This window comes from Canis lupus, chromosome 18 (genome assembly GCF_003254725.2).
Source record: "Canis lupus dingo isolate Sandy chromosome 18, ASM325472v2, whole genome shotgun sequence".
NCBI lineage: Eukaryota > Metazoa > Chordata > Mammalia > Carnivora > Canidae > Canis > Canis lupus.
In genome coordinates, this window is record NC_064260.1 from 50021626 (window position 1) to 50038020 (window position 16395).

Below are 16395 nucleotides of genomic sequence, written 5' to 3' on the forward strand. Positions count from 1 at the left end.
TTCCTCTTCCTCCTTGGGCTCCTGCCTCCTCCCCTCCTTCCCACTCCCACCCATTTATTTGCCTCTTTGCCTCTCCTCTTTCCTGCCCTTTCCTTCTCCTTTTCCCTCCTCTGCTCTCAGCCCCCACCCTCCTCCTTTGGCTCCCCTTTCGCTCTTTCCCCTTGCCCCCCTCCTCCTCTCCCGTGTGGGGGCTGCTTTCTCCCTGACTCAGCAAGGTGCTTTATAAGGTGCTGAGGGGGCTCAGCCAAATCCAAACCACATTGTCTGTGCAGACACTCTCCACAAGGAGCAGGCTGCAAACCAGGGAGAAGGACGGATAGTACCCCCCCTTCCCTTTATGGCTCCCTCCCTCTGAAAGGGAGGCGCTCCAGAACCTCATGGCTGGCCTCAGTGCCAGTCACTCACTGGGCATCTGCCTTCTTGACCTTGGCATGGGCATCAAAAGATCGTGGGGCTCACCCGCCAAGAATGTCATTGAAACTCCAGAGTACTGGCTGGGGTGGAGGGGTGAGGGGGAAGAGGCCCCCCCAGCATTTTTCAGCAGGACACCCCCCCCCCCCCCCGCAGGTTTCATCAGAGCTGCTACTGATGCCCTGGAAAGCCCCCTGCCCCCAACCCTGGACCAGCTCCCCTTTCCCAGCTCTTTTTCTCCTTGTTTAGAAAGAAAAAGGAGAAAGAAAGAAAAAAGAAAGAAAGAAAGAAAGAAAGAAAGAAAGAAAGAAAGAAAGAAAGAAAGAAAACCAACAACAAAGTCTGTCCCACTCCAGTGAGGTAATTGAAAACAAACTTCTTCCCCACCCCCCCACCCCCCCACCTCAGTCTGCACAGTGCAGAAAAGGGAAGAGCTGCCCTGGGAACCCGGCCCTGGTCCTGACCAATCCGCCGGCTCTGACCTGCAGGCTGGAAGGGCTGTGGCAGGGCTGGCAGGGTGCCTGCCTTCCTTTCTCTGGGGGCACTGGGGCAGGAGTGTGGAGTGAAGAATCTGATGCTATTCCAGAGAGAGCAATCACTTTCCAGGGCTGGCCCACCACCACTGCCTCTCCCACTTTGAAAAAACAAATAAACAACAGAAGCAAGTTATTACCAAATGATTTAATTGGTGGTCTGGATCTAGAGCACTCAAGCCTTGGAGACCAAAGGACTGTCCCCCAAGAAGTAACCGAGAGGAGACTGTCTGCAAGCCCCAGATGGGAGAGAGCCATTTCCTCTGTACTCACTCTCCCTGGCAGCTCTCTGTAGGGAGGAAAGGGGGTGGGAAGGAGACCCTCTAGGGAGGGTCTAGGCTTATGGGTCTCCCAGGTATCCCCCCTGCAAATCCTAACCCAGGCCAGAGGGAAGGAAGGAGGGAGAGCACTCTGCAACCAAACCACCCCTACCCCACCACTGGAAACACCAGCGACTCCAAACCCCAAAGGCGAGAGAAAACCAAAAGTCTTTTGGGGGAAGAATTTCACAAACGGGGACTCTTGGTCTGTCCATCGCCTTGAATGGGAGTATTCCCGCTGAGTCACCCCTGCAGCCTCTGGTGTTGAAACTGGTCCGGTGCCTCGTGCTGATTAATGAACTACAATTCCCCCACCCATGTGCACTCTCCCGGCCACTGGGAAGGATGAAGGACCTTGTGAACCTGAGGCAAAAACCCTCCGCCAAGTGCCCTCCGCTCTCCTTGGAGCTGGCCGGTGGGACTGCGGTGCCCTCTGCCGCCCCCACCCTAGGGGGCATAGCGAGCCGGTTAGTCACCTGCCCCAGCCCCAGCGCCTCCCTCAGCCCCAGCTTTTGGAAATGGGACAGGCGGCGGGACAATAGGCAAGGGGGGCGGCCAGCCCAGACAAAGGGCAGCAGGAAAAACACCATCACTTGCTACGGAGCCAGCTCGCTGGCATTTGGGAGAATGTGTCATTGCATTTACTCAGGGGGAGGGGGAGGGGAGGGAAGGTTAGGGATGAGGAGGCAGAGGTAGGGTGAGCGCCGGGACCCCACACCCCAGGTCGACGCCGTCGGAGGAGTAAAGGACCGGGCGGCTCACTCCCCCGGCTCCAGGACTCTGCCGACCGACCGATGCCCTCCCCGCCCCCTCCCCCAGGAGGCCCAGGGTGGTACCGCCGCAGCCTCGCCTCACCTCACCCCCCCTCGGTGTTGTGGGAGGGAGAGGAGCCCCAGAAGCCCTCCCTTCCCTCCTCCCCCCTCCTCCCCCCACCCCGGGGAGGGCCGCTACAATTTGTGGTTACAGCTTTACACGTCAGAAAAAAAAAAAAAAAAAAAAGTTTGCAGAATGTCCCACACCGAAAAAAAAAAAAAAAAATCCGAAACCGAGCGAAAAAAACCTGCGAGTGGGCCTGGCGGATGGGATTATTAAAGCTTCGCCGGAGCCGCGGCTCGCCCTCCCACTCCGCCAGCCTCCGGGAGAGCAGCCGCGCCCGGCCGGCCCGGCCCCCGGCCCCATGGACCTCCGAGCAGGTAGGAGCCCGGCGTCCGAGGCCCCGGCCCCCGCCTCCGCCCGGGAGCCGCGAGATCCGGTCCCCGTGCTCCCCCCACCCCCCGGGAGCCCCGAGCCGGGCCGGGCCGGGAGCCGGCAGCTACCCCGCCAGCGGGGCTCGGGCCGGGGGGGGCCCGGCGGGCGCCCTCGAGAGGGGCCGGGCGGGGACGCGGCGTTCCTCCAGCCGGCGCCGGGGGCCGGAGCGCGACCCGCCGACCCGGGGACCCGCGACCTGGAGCCCCCGCCAGGCGGGGTCCCGGGGATCCCGGCGGAAGCAGTCCCGCGCGAAAGTTGGGAAGAGCGAGTCCGCGGCGGGCGCGGGGCGCGGGGCGCGGGCGCGGGGAGCCGGGCGCGGGGCGCGGGGCGCGGGAGGCGGCGGGAGGAGGAGGGAGGAGGAGGGAGGAGGCGGGGAGCCCGAGGCCGCGCCGGCGGCAGGCGCGGGGAGGCCGACACCTCGGGCCGCCGCGCTCCCTCCGCGGCCCGCCGGGAGGGAGGGGAGGGCGGGAAGGAGGGCGGGCGGGCGGGGAGGAGGGCGGAGGGCAGAGCCGGGCCGGGCCGGGCCGGGCTGCGGGACTCGCGGCTTCCTCGGGGCGCGCCGCGGCCGGAGCCCACCATGCTGCCCGCGGCCGGCGAGCTGGCGGCAGGTAGGGGCCGGCGGCGGGGGCGGCGGGGGCGAGCCCGGGTCCGGCCCACCGCGGCCTGGGAGTGACTAGTGCGGGGGACGCGCGCAGCCCGGCCGGACCCGGCGGGAGAACGTCGGTCGCCGGCCCGGGAGCGGGGCAGCGGCCGCTCGGCCCCGGCGGCCCGCGGGAGGGCGGGAGGGGAATTGACGCGCGGGAAAGGGCAGCGGCCGAGCCCGGAGCCCGGAGCCCGGAGCCCGGCGCCCCGGACCCCGCCCCCGCCCCCGCCGCCGGGAAGGGAGCGACCGGGCGGGAGCGGGCCGGGGGCGGGGCCGGGGGCGCCGAGGCCACACAGGGGGAAGGCGCCGCCGCCGCGGGGAGGGGGCCGGGAGCGAGAGGTCACCGCCGTGGGGGAGGGCCAGCGAGAGCCGAGCCCCTCGAGGGAAACCCCCGGCGCCCGGGCCTCGCCGGAGTCCCCTGGTCTCTGCCCTCCCCACCGTCCTTCCCAGTGACTCCACACTGCGCCCCAGAAGTCCTCACCCCACACGCCCCGTCCCTGAGGACCCCGTCCCAGTTTCCTCCAGCGCCCGGCCCGGCCCTCCCGGCAGGGGCAGGAGGGGAGGGGCGCCGGGGGTCCCCAGCCTTGGAGAGAGGCTGTGGGTGACGCTGCTGGACACACATCTGTGTCAGGCACTCTCTGACCCTGACCCTGACCCAGAGGGGCTGACATCTCCGGGCTTTCACAACCCCCACAGACCCCGTTTCCGGCTCTGAGCACACACTGCCCCTCCCTCGGGACCCAGGGACACATTCCTCTGACAGACCAGACCCTGCCCCCACCCTTTCGCAGTTTGGCTCTGCCACCCTCACTGCCCTGGAGACACCCACTCAACCAGGGGAGAAAACAGGCACCAGGCAGATGGCAACAAGTGTCACCTAGCAGCCCTCCCTTCCCCAGTCTCTCTTGCAGACTGGTGTAATGGCTCCCTCTGCCCTCCACAGAGCCCTGCACTCCTGCCCTGTTCACACTTGTGCACACCACCCGGCCACACCAGCTACTCTATTACTGACACTTCACATTCCTCCCCGCAATCCAATCCCACCTGCCTATTCACACCCTGGCTCCTGCCCGCTCCCTCCCGGCCCCTCCCACACCTCTGAATACCAACACCCTTTCAAACTCACCCACACACTTGCCCAGACTATTTCCTTTTCTTGGTCCCCTTGTCTGGCTCTCAGCTGGCTGCCCAGCACCCCCCACCCCCCATCCTGCACCCCTTGGGAACACCCAGGGTCCTCTTGCAGCACAATCCGGAACTCTCTCTCCCTGACAGCTCAACTATATCCATATTGACTCCACAAGGCAGGGCAGCCGGCCCACCTGTCTGCTTCCTTCCCTGGGCCTCAGTTTCTCCTATCATTTAGGCTGGAAGAGAAAGAGGGGGGGGAGCTGTTGCCGATGACAGCAGAGATGTGGCCCCACACGGTTCTGCTTTCACGGGTGCGCAGTGCAGTCCTCACACAAGCCCAGTCACCTGATGGGTTGGTGGCCAAGCTCAGGCTCCTGACTTCTGGGCCGCTGTGTACTCACTCACTAAGCACTTCTAGGAGACCTGGGACATAGGAAACCCAGAAGAGGATGGAACGGGGATGGGAGAGGAGACGGGAGAGGAGACGAGGGGAAGGCAGCCAGCCCAGTCTGGGACAAGGAAACATGGGCTGTTTCTGTGGGCTTTTCCCTGAGGAGGCAGGTCAGGAGGAGCCCCCAAGGGCCACTTCCTATAGTCTCAGTGCCTGGATCTCACACTACAGTGGACACACGGCCCCAGAATCCACTTCCTTACCCCAGTTCCCCTCAGTAGATCCCTCCAAGGTCACCGGGATGCTGGTCGGTATGCTGGTCGTGGGCAGGCTCCCACATTTTTCAGCACCTCTGGAGCTTTGTGATGCCTCCTTGGCTTCTATGTTTTTTGACTGATGGCTCCTATGCACCAATCCCAGGTGCAGTCTCCTGGCTGATTCGTCCTACCCATCCTGACTGCTCTGGCACAGCTGCCCCACTGAGCCCCCCACCCTCACTGAATGAGGTCAGCCTGGGCAGATCAGGGATCAAGGGGCAGCAGGCTGAAGACATGCAGATGAGGGTCTGCCCGCCTGTGCAGCCTGTGCAGTCGTGTCAGGGTGGCCATGCGCTTGCATGGGCTGAGTGTGTGTGTGTGTGTGTGTGTGTGTGTGTGTTCATGAGGGGAGCCTAGGTTCCCAGGGCCCAGGGATCTGGATGGAATTAGGGGCCGCCCGGGTGGGGGCCAGGATGGGGGGTGGGGGGCTCCAGCAGGAAACGTGAGCTGTGCTCATTAGCTCCTCACGTGCTCAGCCGGATTTATAAACACAAGGGAAGACGGGATGTAAACAATCAGTGGGCAGCAGCCAGAGGCAGAACTGGGGTGGGGGCTGGGCTAGGGGCCAGGACTGGGGGGAGGGGGCCCAGGACGCAGCCCCCAGGGGCCAGGTCCACCTGCACACACACAAGGATGGAAGAGGGCTCCAGGATGCCCACCCAATCCTCCCTCCTAGTGATGCAGGCAAGCTGCAGGCGGCTCAGAGTTGCACTACTTACAAGTAAGCCACAGGTGTTCTTTGCCCCAGATGGCTATCAGTTTGCTGTCTGAGATATGGGGACATCTTGCCCAGCGTGGAAGCTGTTGTAGTAGAGAGCAGAGCCCAGTCCCCTTTCTCCTGTTCTAGCCTCTTCTCCCTCTAGACACCTGAGACTCCTTCCTCTTTCCATGGGAGGGTCAGTCGGATCCTTCTGCTCCTTCCCCTGCCCCCACCCCACCCCCTGCCTGCAGTGACACAGTTACCTCAGAACTGAAATATTCCTGGAAACACCGGCCTCGTCTGGTCTGGTTAATTTCATGAGCCGTTTTTCTGCCCAGATGACTTAGCTCTTGTTTATCCAAAGGCTTCTCCCCCTGTTGTCCCTGCGTAGGGAGCCAGTTCTCCCCAGGGATGTCCCACAGACCCAGAAGGGGAGACGAAACAAGACCAGAGTTGGGTTCCTGACCCTGTGCTCCCCCTCTCCCATGCGAGGGCAAAACCCAGTCTCAGGAGTCTGGCCAATAGGGCTGCCCAAAGCAGGGTGGGGGAAAGAGGTGAGCCCAGCTCCCAATCTGAGTTTCAGCTGGGACCCTCAGCACTGCTGCTAACTCAAGGCTGGAAGGGCCACTGCCCACCTCGGCAGGTCTCCAACCTCCAAAACCAACCCCATGTTGTACCCTTAGGATCTTGGGAGTGACTCTACCAGATACGCAGACTGAGGGCAGCCCAAGGCTTGGTGCAGAGGAGCAAGGCCTGGAATCTTCTTGGGATGTGAGGAACAGTGGATGGAAGGGAAAGCAGTCAGCAGAAGCTAGGTGTGGAGAGGCAGAATGAGGAAAGGGGTGAAGCCCCGGGCTGCAGATGGAGATGAGGACAAGAGGGTCAGTCACGTGCCTGATCCTGATTTCTGACTTAACACGCAGCCACCTATGGTCTCAAACCAAGAGCCCCTCACCCCCAGGGGCAGGGTCTCTGAGCCTGGTGCACTCCCCCACCCTGCCCGAGCCCAGACACCATCAATAATGTAGCCAAGCCTCTGAAAGGGTCAAGACTGATGGATTGGGCCACTGCAGAAGTCCCCACCTGACTCCTCTGCCCTGTAATAGACATTCTATACAGTTCGAGTCTTCAACCCTCTCTAAAACCCTGACCCAGCATTACGACTAGCTCCAATCTTCCCCTCACTCTAAGTGCGGTCAATTTGTCAAACCCCGTGTCCAAGTCATTTCTAACTATCACGGCAACAAATGTCATTATAAAACTTTGAAAGTAGAAAATAGAAAGCAGAAGAAACTACTCGTGATCTCACACCTACTGGAGCTTAAAACCCAAATGAGCCCTACTCTTAGTGACGTACTGTGTGTTACCCCATCTGACATCTAAATCAACACATTCACAAACCTTGGCCCCAGCGAACCCTGTGCCTGTCCAAACCTAACCACATCCCCCAGCTGGACTCAAACCTCAACCACACTCAATCAGCCAAATCCCAATAAACTAACCTGAAACTTTAAAAGTAACCCAGTCCTTAAACCTAACCTAACCCAATGCCCATTATAGCCTCACCCCAACCTAACCCTGATTGCCTTTACCCAGCCCCGGTGCCCACTGAATCCTAGCCTTGTTCTCTTCACCTTGGACCTCACCTAAAAGCCGGGAAAATCATGTTTCCCAACAACTTATGTCTGTCGTCACGGCACTGACGCCTGGGCTCTGGTATCCCAAGATGTCCAAACTCTCCAGCACCGTTGGCTGACAAGCCAAACCCACCCATATTCCCTCCCCTCTCTCACTTACCCCATCTCCACCCTCTGTCTCCACTGCAAGCTGATCAAAGGACCTTATTCAGGGGAGTGTTTAGGTGGCTCAGTTGGTTTCTCATTCGACTCTCGATTTCTGCTCAGGTCATGATCTCAGGGTCCCCCTCATGGTCCCCCAGTCCGGCTCCATGCTCAGCAGGGAGTCTGTTTCTGCCCCCGCCCCTCCCCCACTCATGCAATCTCTCTCTCTCTCTCTCTCTCTCTCTCTGAAATAAATAAATAAATTTTTCAAAAAACCAAACCAACCAACCAAACAACACTCATTCAGGTCACTTTTCCCCATCCAACCTCCTAGATAAGAATGGGGCAAATCTCCACCCTACCAGTCCATGCCCAGGAATCCTATGCTAGAATGTACCCACCACTGACTATGGGAGCCAGCCCTGTGTCCTTCAGCCGGACCCTGGGGATCTAACCCTAGCCCTTGCCTCCTGTGGCTCGGCTTGGACTTGTCTTGGGGCAGCCTCTCCCGTGCCCTTCCCAGGGCTGCCTGCTCTCAGCTGGCAGCGGGGACATATGCTGTTTCCCACCCCTTGGCTCCAGTGGGACTGGGAGGCTGGGAGAGGAGGCTGATCCCAGGAATACTGATTCACAGACCCTAGGCCTGGCCCCATCCCTCCACGTACGCACACATACATGTTGGCATACATATGGTGACTCTTTATTAGCTGACACATTAATATACTCTCCAATATATACTGGTAGATGCACACACAGAGGCCAAGTCCTCATCCACACATACATGCCTCTATACTCACACACCCAGGCCAGACATGCTCCCCTCCTCCATCCCCCCTGCCTCCCATCTGGCGGCCCCCCACCCCCCTACCCGGCCCAAGGTGGGGACAGACACCCAAGGGGCGGCCAGCTGCATTGTTGTCCACTGGGCCTGGGCCTGCTCTCATGGCTTCTTGCCCGTCCTGTCCATAGGGGACTCGTGGGGGATGCTAGCTTGCCTGTGTGCTGTGCTTTGGCACCTCCCTGCAGTGCCAGCCCTCAATCGCACTGGGGACCCAGGGCCTGGCCCCTCCATCCAGAAAACCTACGACCTCACCCGCTACCTGGAGCACCAACTCCGCAGTTTGGCTGGGACCTACGTGAGTACCCGGGGCAGCGGCAAGGTCTGGGAGCTGGGCAAGGGAGAGAAGAAGTTGGTGGGAGAGAGACAGGATGGTGGAGGGGTCCTGGTGGGCAACAGTGGACCAGGGGGGCCCTTTGGTTCCAAACGGTCCCCATGTCTGGCCTATTGCCTGCCCTTCCCTCTTAGGTGCCCCCCTCCTCCCCATCCCTGGCCCCAGGACTAGGCATGTGGGCAGGCCTCGCACCCGCCTTGGCCCATTGCCCCACTGGCTGCCGGCCCAGCCGCCCGCCTCCCCCTGGGGGCTGGGGAAGTCTCTTCTGTTTACACCGTGTTGTGGTGTCTCTTGCACGGGCGGGGCTGGGTGGGGATGGAGGGGCCCCACCTCCCATGCCTGTGTTCCAGCTCGCCTCTGCCCCAGACCTGGGGCCCTGCTGCTCTGGACCCATGGGCCTCCCTTCTGTCTGCCTCTCCCATCCTAGCTGGGCCTCCTAGGGGGGACTTGGGGGGAAGGGGGCTGCAGGAAAGCCAGGCCAGCAGTGGCAGGAGGTTCAGGGTATGGATGGAAGTTGTGCCATAAGGATCTGGGGTCAATCCAGAGGTGTTCAGAGAGCCCAGGAGAGAAGAAAAGGGGGTCAGAGTTGCCGAGGACCATGGGGAACTGGCCCCCTCTTCCCGTGTTCCTCTTCCACATCCCAGACCCTACTCTGGAGCCAGGGAAAGAAAGGGGAGGAGGGTGGCGGGGGAGCTGGCTCCAGCCCCAGGATACACCGAGGAAATTAGTTTGTCTCTGTGCTTGTCAGCGTGTGAACCTCCCCCTGGGCCTTTGCCTATCCCAGGCCTCGCCCCACACTGCTCCCTTTCTCTCCAGCTGAAACGTCCCCCTCAGCCCTCTCCCTGGGCCCCAGGCCTCTCCCTTGAGGGTTGGCAAATCTCTGTCCACTTCCCCAGACTGCCTCCTATACCCTTCCTCCAGCCCAGTGCTAGAGACTGCCTCAGTTTCTTCCTTCTGCAGCCCCTGCTCCCATGAGCCCTGACTTGGGGTCTTAGTGTTTAGTGAGTACCGTCTATTCCCTGCCCTTCTGCGGGTGGGACCAGGCATGTCGGGAGGCCAATGGAGCTCTGATTCCCACGGGCCGCTCTGCCTTCCCACTCGCTTTTCCCTTCCCTGGCCAAAAACCTTTGCTTGACTCTGCTACCCCCTCTAGCTCCCGACCCTTTCTCTCTCCTGGCTTTCCCTGCCAAATTTCTCGAAGGAGTGGTCTACACCCTCTGCCTCCGCTTCCTCTCCACCCACTCACTCCTTAACCCCCTGCAATCTGGCCTCTAGGCCACTGAAACAGCTCTTTCCAAGGTTGTCAGGCACCTCCTCCCTGCCAAACCCAACAGAATTTTCTAAGGCTCATTCTCCTTGATCTCTGTTTTGCAGCCATACTGCTGAGCACTGCTGCCTTCTGAACTCCTCTTCTTGGCTCTGCACTCTTCTGGCCCACCTTCCACCTCTGCAGCCTGGCCTCCTGGGTCCTCCTGGCTTCTCTTCCTCTCTGCCCTGCCCCACAGTGGGCACATCCCTCGGCGGGCACGTCCCTCGGCTTATACACACAGCCAATCAGCACGTCCTCCCTGAGCATCTCCTGTGTGTTTTTCTCTTTCCACACCTCTCCATAGGAGAGTTCATCACCCCCACTGCCCCAGCTGTCACCTCCATACAAATGACATCCCTGGAGAAACTTAGGGGAGACCCTGGAACAGAGAGGGGCCCAGTGTCAGGGGACAGGGGACATAGAAGCTCTGGGGGCAGGTATCTCCTGGTGGCCGCTGGCTCTCGGCCCTCCCCCTTCCCCATCGCCCTCTCCTTTTCACAGCTGAACTACCTGGGCCCCCCTTTCAACGAGCCTGACTTCAACCCACCTCGGCTGGGGGCAGAGACTCTGCCCAGGGCCACGGTCAACTTGGATGTGTGGCGAAGCCTCAACGACAAACTGCGGCTGACCCAGAACTATGAGGCCTACAGCCACCTGCTGTGCTACTTGCGCGGCCTCAACCGCCAGGCCGCCACGGCTGAGCTGCGCCGCAGCCTGGCCCACTTCTGCACCAGCCTCCAGGGCCTGCTGGGCAGCATCGCGGGCGTCATGGCGGCTCTGGGCTACCCGCTGCCCCAGCCCCTGCCAGGAACTGAGCCCACCTGGGCCCCCGGCCCTGCCCACAGCGACTTCCTCCAGAAGATGGATGACTTCTGGCTGCTGAAGGAGCTGCAGACCTGGCTGTGGCGCTCAGCCAAGGACTTCAACCGGCTCAAGAAGAAGATGCAGCCCCCTGCGGCTGCAGTGACCCTGCATCTGGAGGCCCACGGCTTCTGATCTCTGACCTTTACCACCTCCACCCTCCCTTCCTCCTTCAAACCCTGCTCCCACTCTGGTGGGGGGGAGGGTGGGGAGAAAGCTGTGTGCCAACACCTGTTGAGCCAGGAGACAGAAGCCATGAGCCTCTGGCTCTCTCTAGTCTTGGAAGAGGGTGTGATGCAATAAGGCCTGTCCCTTCCCTGCTTCCCAGAGTCCTGCAGGTCTGGGGAAGAGGTGCAATAGGCCTGGTCCCATTTCCACAGGAAGGAGTGCTTCAGGGAGCTCTAAGTGGTTCAGGTTGGTGCAAAGACTCTCTTGGCTTCCTGCTTCCTGCCCAGCACTCACCAGTGCCACACAGCCCCTCCTGTAGCACTTCCAGGAAGCATGCTTGGGCAGGGAGGGGGGCCACTACAGCACATGCCTTTCTGGGGTGAAACCCTTTGGCTGCCCCACTCTTCCTAGATGGGGGTTGCTCCCCTACCCCCCAAATAACTCAGTACACCCAATTCAGGAAACAGACACAATGGCAAGTCCAAACAGGAAGAGATGGGCTTTGAAAGTAGGAGAGGTAGGGTCTGCATTGGAGGTCATACCAAAAACATAGGGGCAGGGACAGATGGGACCCAGGGCCGTCGGTGGCACAGGATGACAGCCAAAAGGACCTTGCCTTGCATCTTGTCATTGGCATCACGGTGCCTCCTCCCCATCCCCTTTCCAGGCTGTCTGAGGGTTGCCCAGGCTGGGGAGGGCAACCAGAGCCACAGCCACAGGGTTCCCTGAAAGTTTACATTGCAGTAGCATTGCGGGGTGCGGGGGGCAGCTCCCCCAGGCCCTGCCCCCCAGCCTCACCCACTCATGACTCTAAGTTTGTTGTATTAATATTTATTTATTTGGAGATGTTATTTATTAGATTATATTTATTGCAGAATTTCTATTCTTGTATTAACAAATAAAATGCTTGCCCCAGGACTCCACTGTGGCCTTGCCCCTCCTCCTGGCCCTTCCCCTCCTGGGCTCCTGCGCGCCCAACTGGCTTGGAACCTGACAGTCCGGGGGATAGCTCAAGAGGCAAAGAGCTGGGGGAAGAGGCTCTGCTCTGTCCACAGGGAGGGTGTGCACAGCACACTCTGCTCCTCCACCCACGGCCTGTTCTTTTAGTCCTTCCAACATCTTGTCTTCCCCCTCGCAGCCTTTGCTCAGTGCGCCTCACCTCTCAAGATTACTTTAAGGGTCTCGTAGGTCTGTCCCCGTGCAGAGCTGTTCACCTGCCCTTTGGGTGGGCTATGCGCATGTCAGCCCTCAGCCTTACCAGGACCCCTACCTGTGGCCGCCCACTGGGGCCCCCAGCAGTGACCCTCACCTCAATCCCCTTGGTCTGCTGGGGAACATGATGACGGTGGCCAAGTCACAAGTCTCAGCTGTGACTGCTTCCTTTCCAGTGTAAGACAGCAGGTTAGGAGGCAAAAGAAAACCTCAGATTGGTCTGCAAGCCAGTGGGGTACATGCTATTCAAAGGATGACCTTAGCTCCAGGCCCAGCCTTGTAGCCTCCTGGAGTGACTTTGGAAAAATTACTTAAAGCTCTCTATTCTCCAGCTTCCTCATCTATAAAATGGGCATAATTAGATAGACTTCTAAGACTTTTTGAAGGATGAGAGAAACGATAAAGGTGAGGTGCCTGGCCGCAGCAGCAGTGATTGGTAATCATAGGTTACTTGGGACAGATCAGCCTGCCATGACCCTCTAGTGAAGAGCCACTGGGTTAGTTAAGGGGCTGACTGCTCCCAGGTAACAGAAGTATTTTCCCAGGGCCTCCAGGAGATGTGCCCTAAGCAAAGCAAGTAACAAATGAAGCAAGTAACAAATGATGCCAAGCAATTGATAAATACTTTAAAGACCTGCCCACCATTATGCTAATGAGTAGGAAATCCAGGAGAAGTCTGAGACCTAACTTAGCTTCTGCCCTTGCGGAGCCTGCAATCCATCTGGGGAGAGAAGACCTGCTCACCTGAAATCACCGACAAGTGCATGAGTGCAGGTGCAGGAACTACTGGACTTGCTTGTGGGTGAGCTGGGTTCTGCTGGATGTCCCAGAGTGGGAGGGAATATGCCCCGTAGAGGGGTGCAGGCTATTCCAGCAGGGATATCTGCCCAGGCTCTGTCTAGATATCCTGCCGGCCTGCTTCCTGCCTAACGAGATAGGAAGGAGGTGGCATCTGGGCTGTCTCCACACTGGGGCAAAATGAGTAGCAGCCTGTAATGTGTAAGGCACCAAGCAAGCTATACAGAGTACAGGGAGGAGGAAGGCATATCCCGCGCTCCTGTACTGCAAGCTTCTTGCAGGGCACACTCTGAGTTTTCCCCATTTCTCCATCCCAGTTTAGGCGCAAGCTTAAAGAAGGTGTTGAATTAGTTCGTTGAACAAAACAGCCTAGAAAAGGGATCCCTCATTCTAAATGCTAAAATCTAAGGCAGGATTTGATTAACTACAGAAAGACCCAGGCGAAAACCCTGGGAGTCAGGGAAGGGGTGATGGTGTCCCTCTGGGGAGGGTGCTGGTCTGTAAGCCCTCTAGGGGAGGCAGTGGTGTCTTCGGTCACCAGTGCCCTTCCAGTGCCTAACACGGTCGGTCAGTCAGTGCTTCTGCATGGCCTCTCCAGGTAGGATTTGGACAAGGGCAGGACAAGGGTCAGTTCAGTATGTCTGTCTCCCTTTTAAGCTGACAGTGTCTCCAGGGCGGGTTCCATGATTTACTCATTTTAGTGTCCCTATGGCATTTTAGCACAATGCCTGCACCCCACTAAAGTATTTGATCATTTAATGTAAGCTGATTTAGAGAGTGTCAAGACAATGGTGTATGAGAAGTTAAGAGAAGAGAGGTGCCTCAGAAGCGCTGAGGGAAGAACTCTGGGGAAACCCACTGGGAGATCAGGAAGTCACAGGTGACCTTTGCAAGAGCAGTTGGGCGGCAGACACCAAATTCTGAGCTTAAACGAGGTGGTAAGAAAGAGGAAGGGGTTTGGTGGCAAAGGGAATACCGAGGCAGGTAGCAGGGTCAGGGAAGGTTTTTTTTTGTTGTTGTTGTTGTTGTTTTTAAATTTTATTTATTCATGAGAGAGAGAGAGAGGCAGAGACACAGGCAGAGGGAGAAGCAGGCTCCATGCAGGGAGCCTGACGTGGGACTCGATCCCGGGTCTCCAGGATCACACCCTGGGCTGAAAGCGACGCTAAACTGCTGAGCCACTCGGGCTGCCCTGGGGAAGGTTTTTTGTGTGTGGTTGGCTGGTTTGCTGTTGTTTTTAAACAGGAGATCTAAACATGAAATTGCTGCAGGAGCTCTGGCAGCTGGAGAAGCATGTAGAGCCTTAGAGAATGGAACCAGGGATGAGCAGAGAAGGGGAATCAAAAGCATTGCTGGGCTGCCATGTGGAGCCAGGTGACATCAGCACACACACCTCTGTCATGGACTGTGACATTCCCTAGCAAGCCAGAGATGACCAGAGGCAAGGACAGAGAGAAGACAGGGTGCTTTCCAAGGCTGAGGACTGACAAAACAGGAATGGCAGAGAATCAAGGTTCGAGACTCCAGAGGGCTGGAAATGGTGCTTTTGAGTGTCTGAGAGTCATAGGGCACACAGGACTGGCAGCAGAGGGGAACAAGGGAGGAGAGTGGCCGGAAAGGATGGGCCAGCACTCGAACTCAGTCCTGAGGAAGATGCAAAGGAGGTGCCCTAGGCAGCAAGCTGGGGGAGGTGGACATGGGAGGGCCAAGTCAGAAACCGAAGCATTACAGAGCTTGAGTTCATGAACTCTCCCCCAAATAGCTCCCTACTGATGGTGGTGTGGGGGTGTGAGTCCTTTCTTTGGGTTTTGGAGCCGTGGACTATGAGGCAGGTAGCTCTTGGTCAACAACAAGCCAGGTGCCACGTTTTACATACAGCCTTAGAGTCAGGGGCCCACCCATGCAGAGGTCAGCCTAAGAACCTGGAATTCCTGGGGCCCTGCAGTGCCACGGGGAGGAGGACACCTCTAGAAGTCCTTCAGCTCCAAGAAAGCTGGGAAGGGTGTGAGAGAGCGAGGGAGGGAGGGAAGCCTCTCTTCCCCATCACCTCCATCCAGATAGCACAGAGTGGATTAGAAATCCCAGCATCACCTTGGGTATCTGGAAACTGGGTATGACAAGATGTGCAGAAGATAGAGAACTGTCACTTGGGGGAAGCAACTTTGGAGGCAGGGGTAGGAATGGGTATAGAGAGGTGGAGGGTGGCAAAAGGGTAGTTAATGCCTTGCCAGCTTCTTGCTTTTGCAAAGACTGGCCCAACACCCAAGGACTTAGGGCCCTCTCAGGACATGAACAGACTCATTCAAGCACTCAACTTATGGACCCTGTGCATGCATTCACCCACTGGCCACAGCCAACCCCAGATGGGGAAGGGCCAAGGGAAGCCCTTGTTCCCCTTAACCTACGGGGTAAGGGCCAGTGATCCAGGCCCCTGGCCGAGTGCTCTGATGGATGGCTGCCTCTCAGCTCCCCCTTCTTCTCTGGAGCCACAACTGTCCCTGCCTTTGTCCCTTCTATTCTTGAGCTCCCTGACTCAGCCTGGTTCCCCAATTCCCAGCAGTGGACAAAGCCCTTGTCAGTGAGGTGGGGGTGGGGACAATGAGGGAGTAGCTTAGAACTGTAGGACCAGACTTCCAGCCCTTTCTTTCCCTCAACCTTCAAGGTCTTTCAGCCTCCTGAGTTCAGAGATCTCCTCTAGGCCCCTTCCCAGCTTGCCCAATCTCTAGGGCCCGGTGGATAGGGTGGAAACTAACTAGATCTCCCACCCAGCTAGGCAAAGTCTGACACCTGGTGGCCAAGGTGAGAAATGGCCAGAAGGATCACTGCAAATCTCCCCAGTTTCTAAGGAGCCAGGCTGGCCAAGGTGAAAGGGGAGGTAATGGGAGCTTTGGAGGGGATGGTTAGCTGAAAAGACAGGCAGTGGCAGAAAACCCCAGGTGCACGGGAACCTGTGTCTTCTACCGGGTTCCTGCCCCTTAAGCCCACTAGGCTAGAGATCCTGGAACAGGGAGAGGTGAGGTGTCTGGGAGGGTCAGGATGGACTAGGAGGAGCTGCCTGAAGGAATTTTGGCCCACAGGGTGGGGAATGGGGCCCAGGGAGTGTGAATATGTGGGGGCTGGGGATATGAGTCTGGCTGCCCAGAATCTCCAGCTCAGGGTGGGTGGCAGGGCCTGAAGGCCTGAAGAAAGGGGGGTGCTGGGAAGAAGGAGGACAGCAGGCTACGCCCCATAGCCTGTTGGGCCCCAGGCAGCTGCTTCCTTCCCTCTACCTGCCCCCACCTTCCTAGCTGGAGCTGGCTCTCTCCACAAGCCCTATTCTGAGCAGGGGGAGGGGGAAGGGGCTCCCAGGGCGCCTGCGCCTGCGCAATGCTGAGGCCCCCCCACCCTGCCACATTGAGCT

The 16395-nt window shown here is 58.8% G+C and overlaps 1 protein-coding gene across 3 annotated transcripts; it reads left to right on the plus strand.

The window, feature by feature from the left end:
- Positions 1 to 2287: 2287 nt before the first annotated feature.
- CLCF1 (cardiotrophin like cytokine factor 1) lies at positions 2288 to 11903 on the plus strand. Of its 3 annotated transcripts, XM_049096840.1 has the most exons (4): positions 2288 to 2457; positions 6378 to 6575; positions 8445 to 8611; positions 10458 to 11903. In XM_049096840.1, exons 3-4 carry the CDS (start codon positions 8459 to 8461, stop codon positions 10950 to 10952), a joined length of 648 nt encoding a protein of 215 aa, XP_048952797.1. In that variant the 5' UTR covers positions 2288 to 2457; positions 6378 to 6575; positions 8445 to 8458; the 3' UTR covers positions 10953 to 11903. The 3 variants fall into 3 exon arrangements, with proteins under 3 accessions (XP_048952797.1, XP_025302005.1, XP_025302004.1); XM_025446220.3 differs by lacking the exon at positions 6378 to 6575 and having other exon boundaries at positions 2290 to 2457; XM_025446219.3 differs by lacking the exons at positions 2288 to 2457; positions 6378 to 6575 and adding an exon at positions 3011 to 3120.
- The last annotated feature ends 4492 nt before the right edge of the window (positions 11904 to 16395 follow it).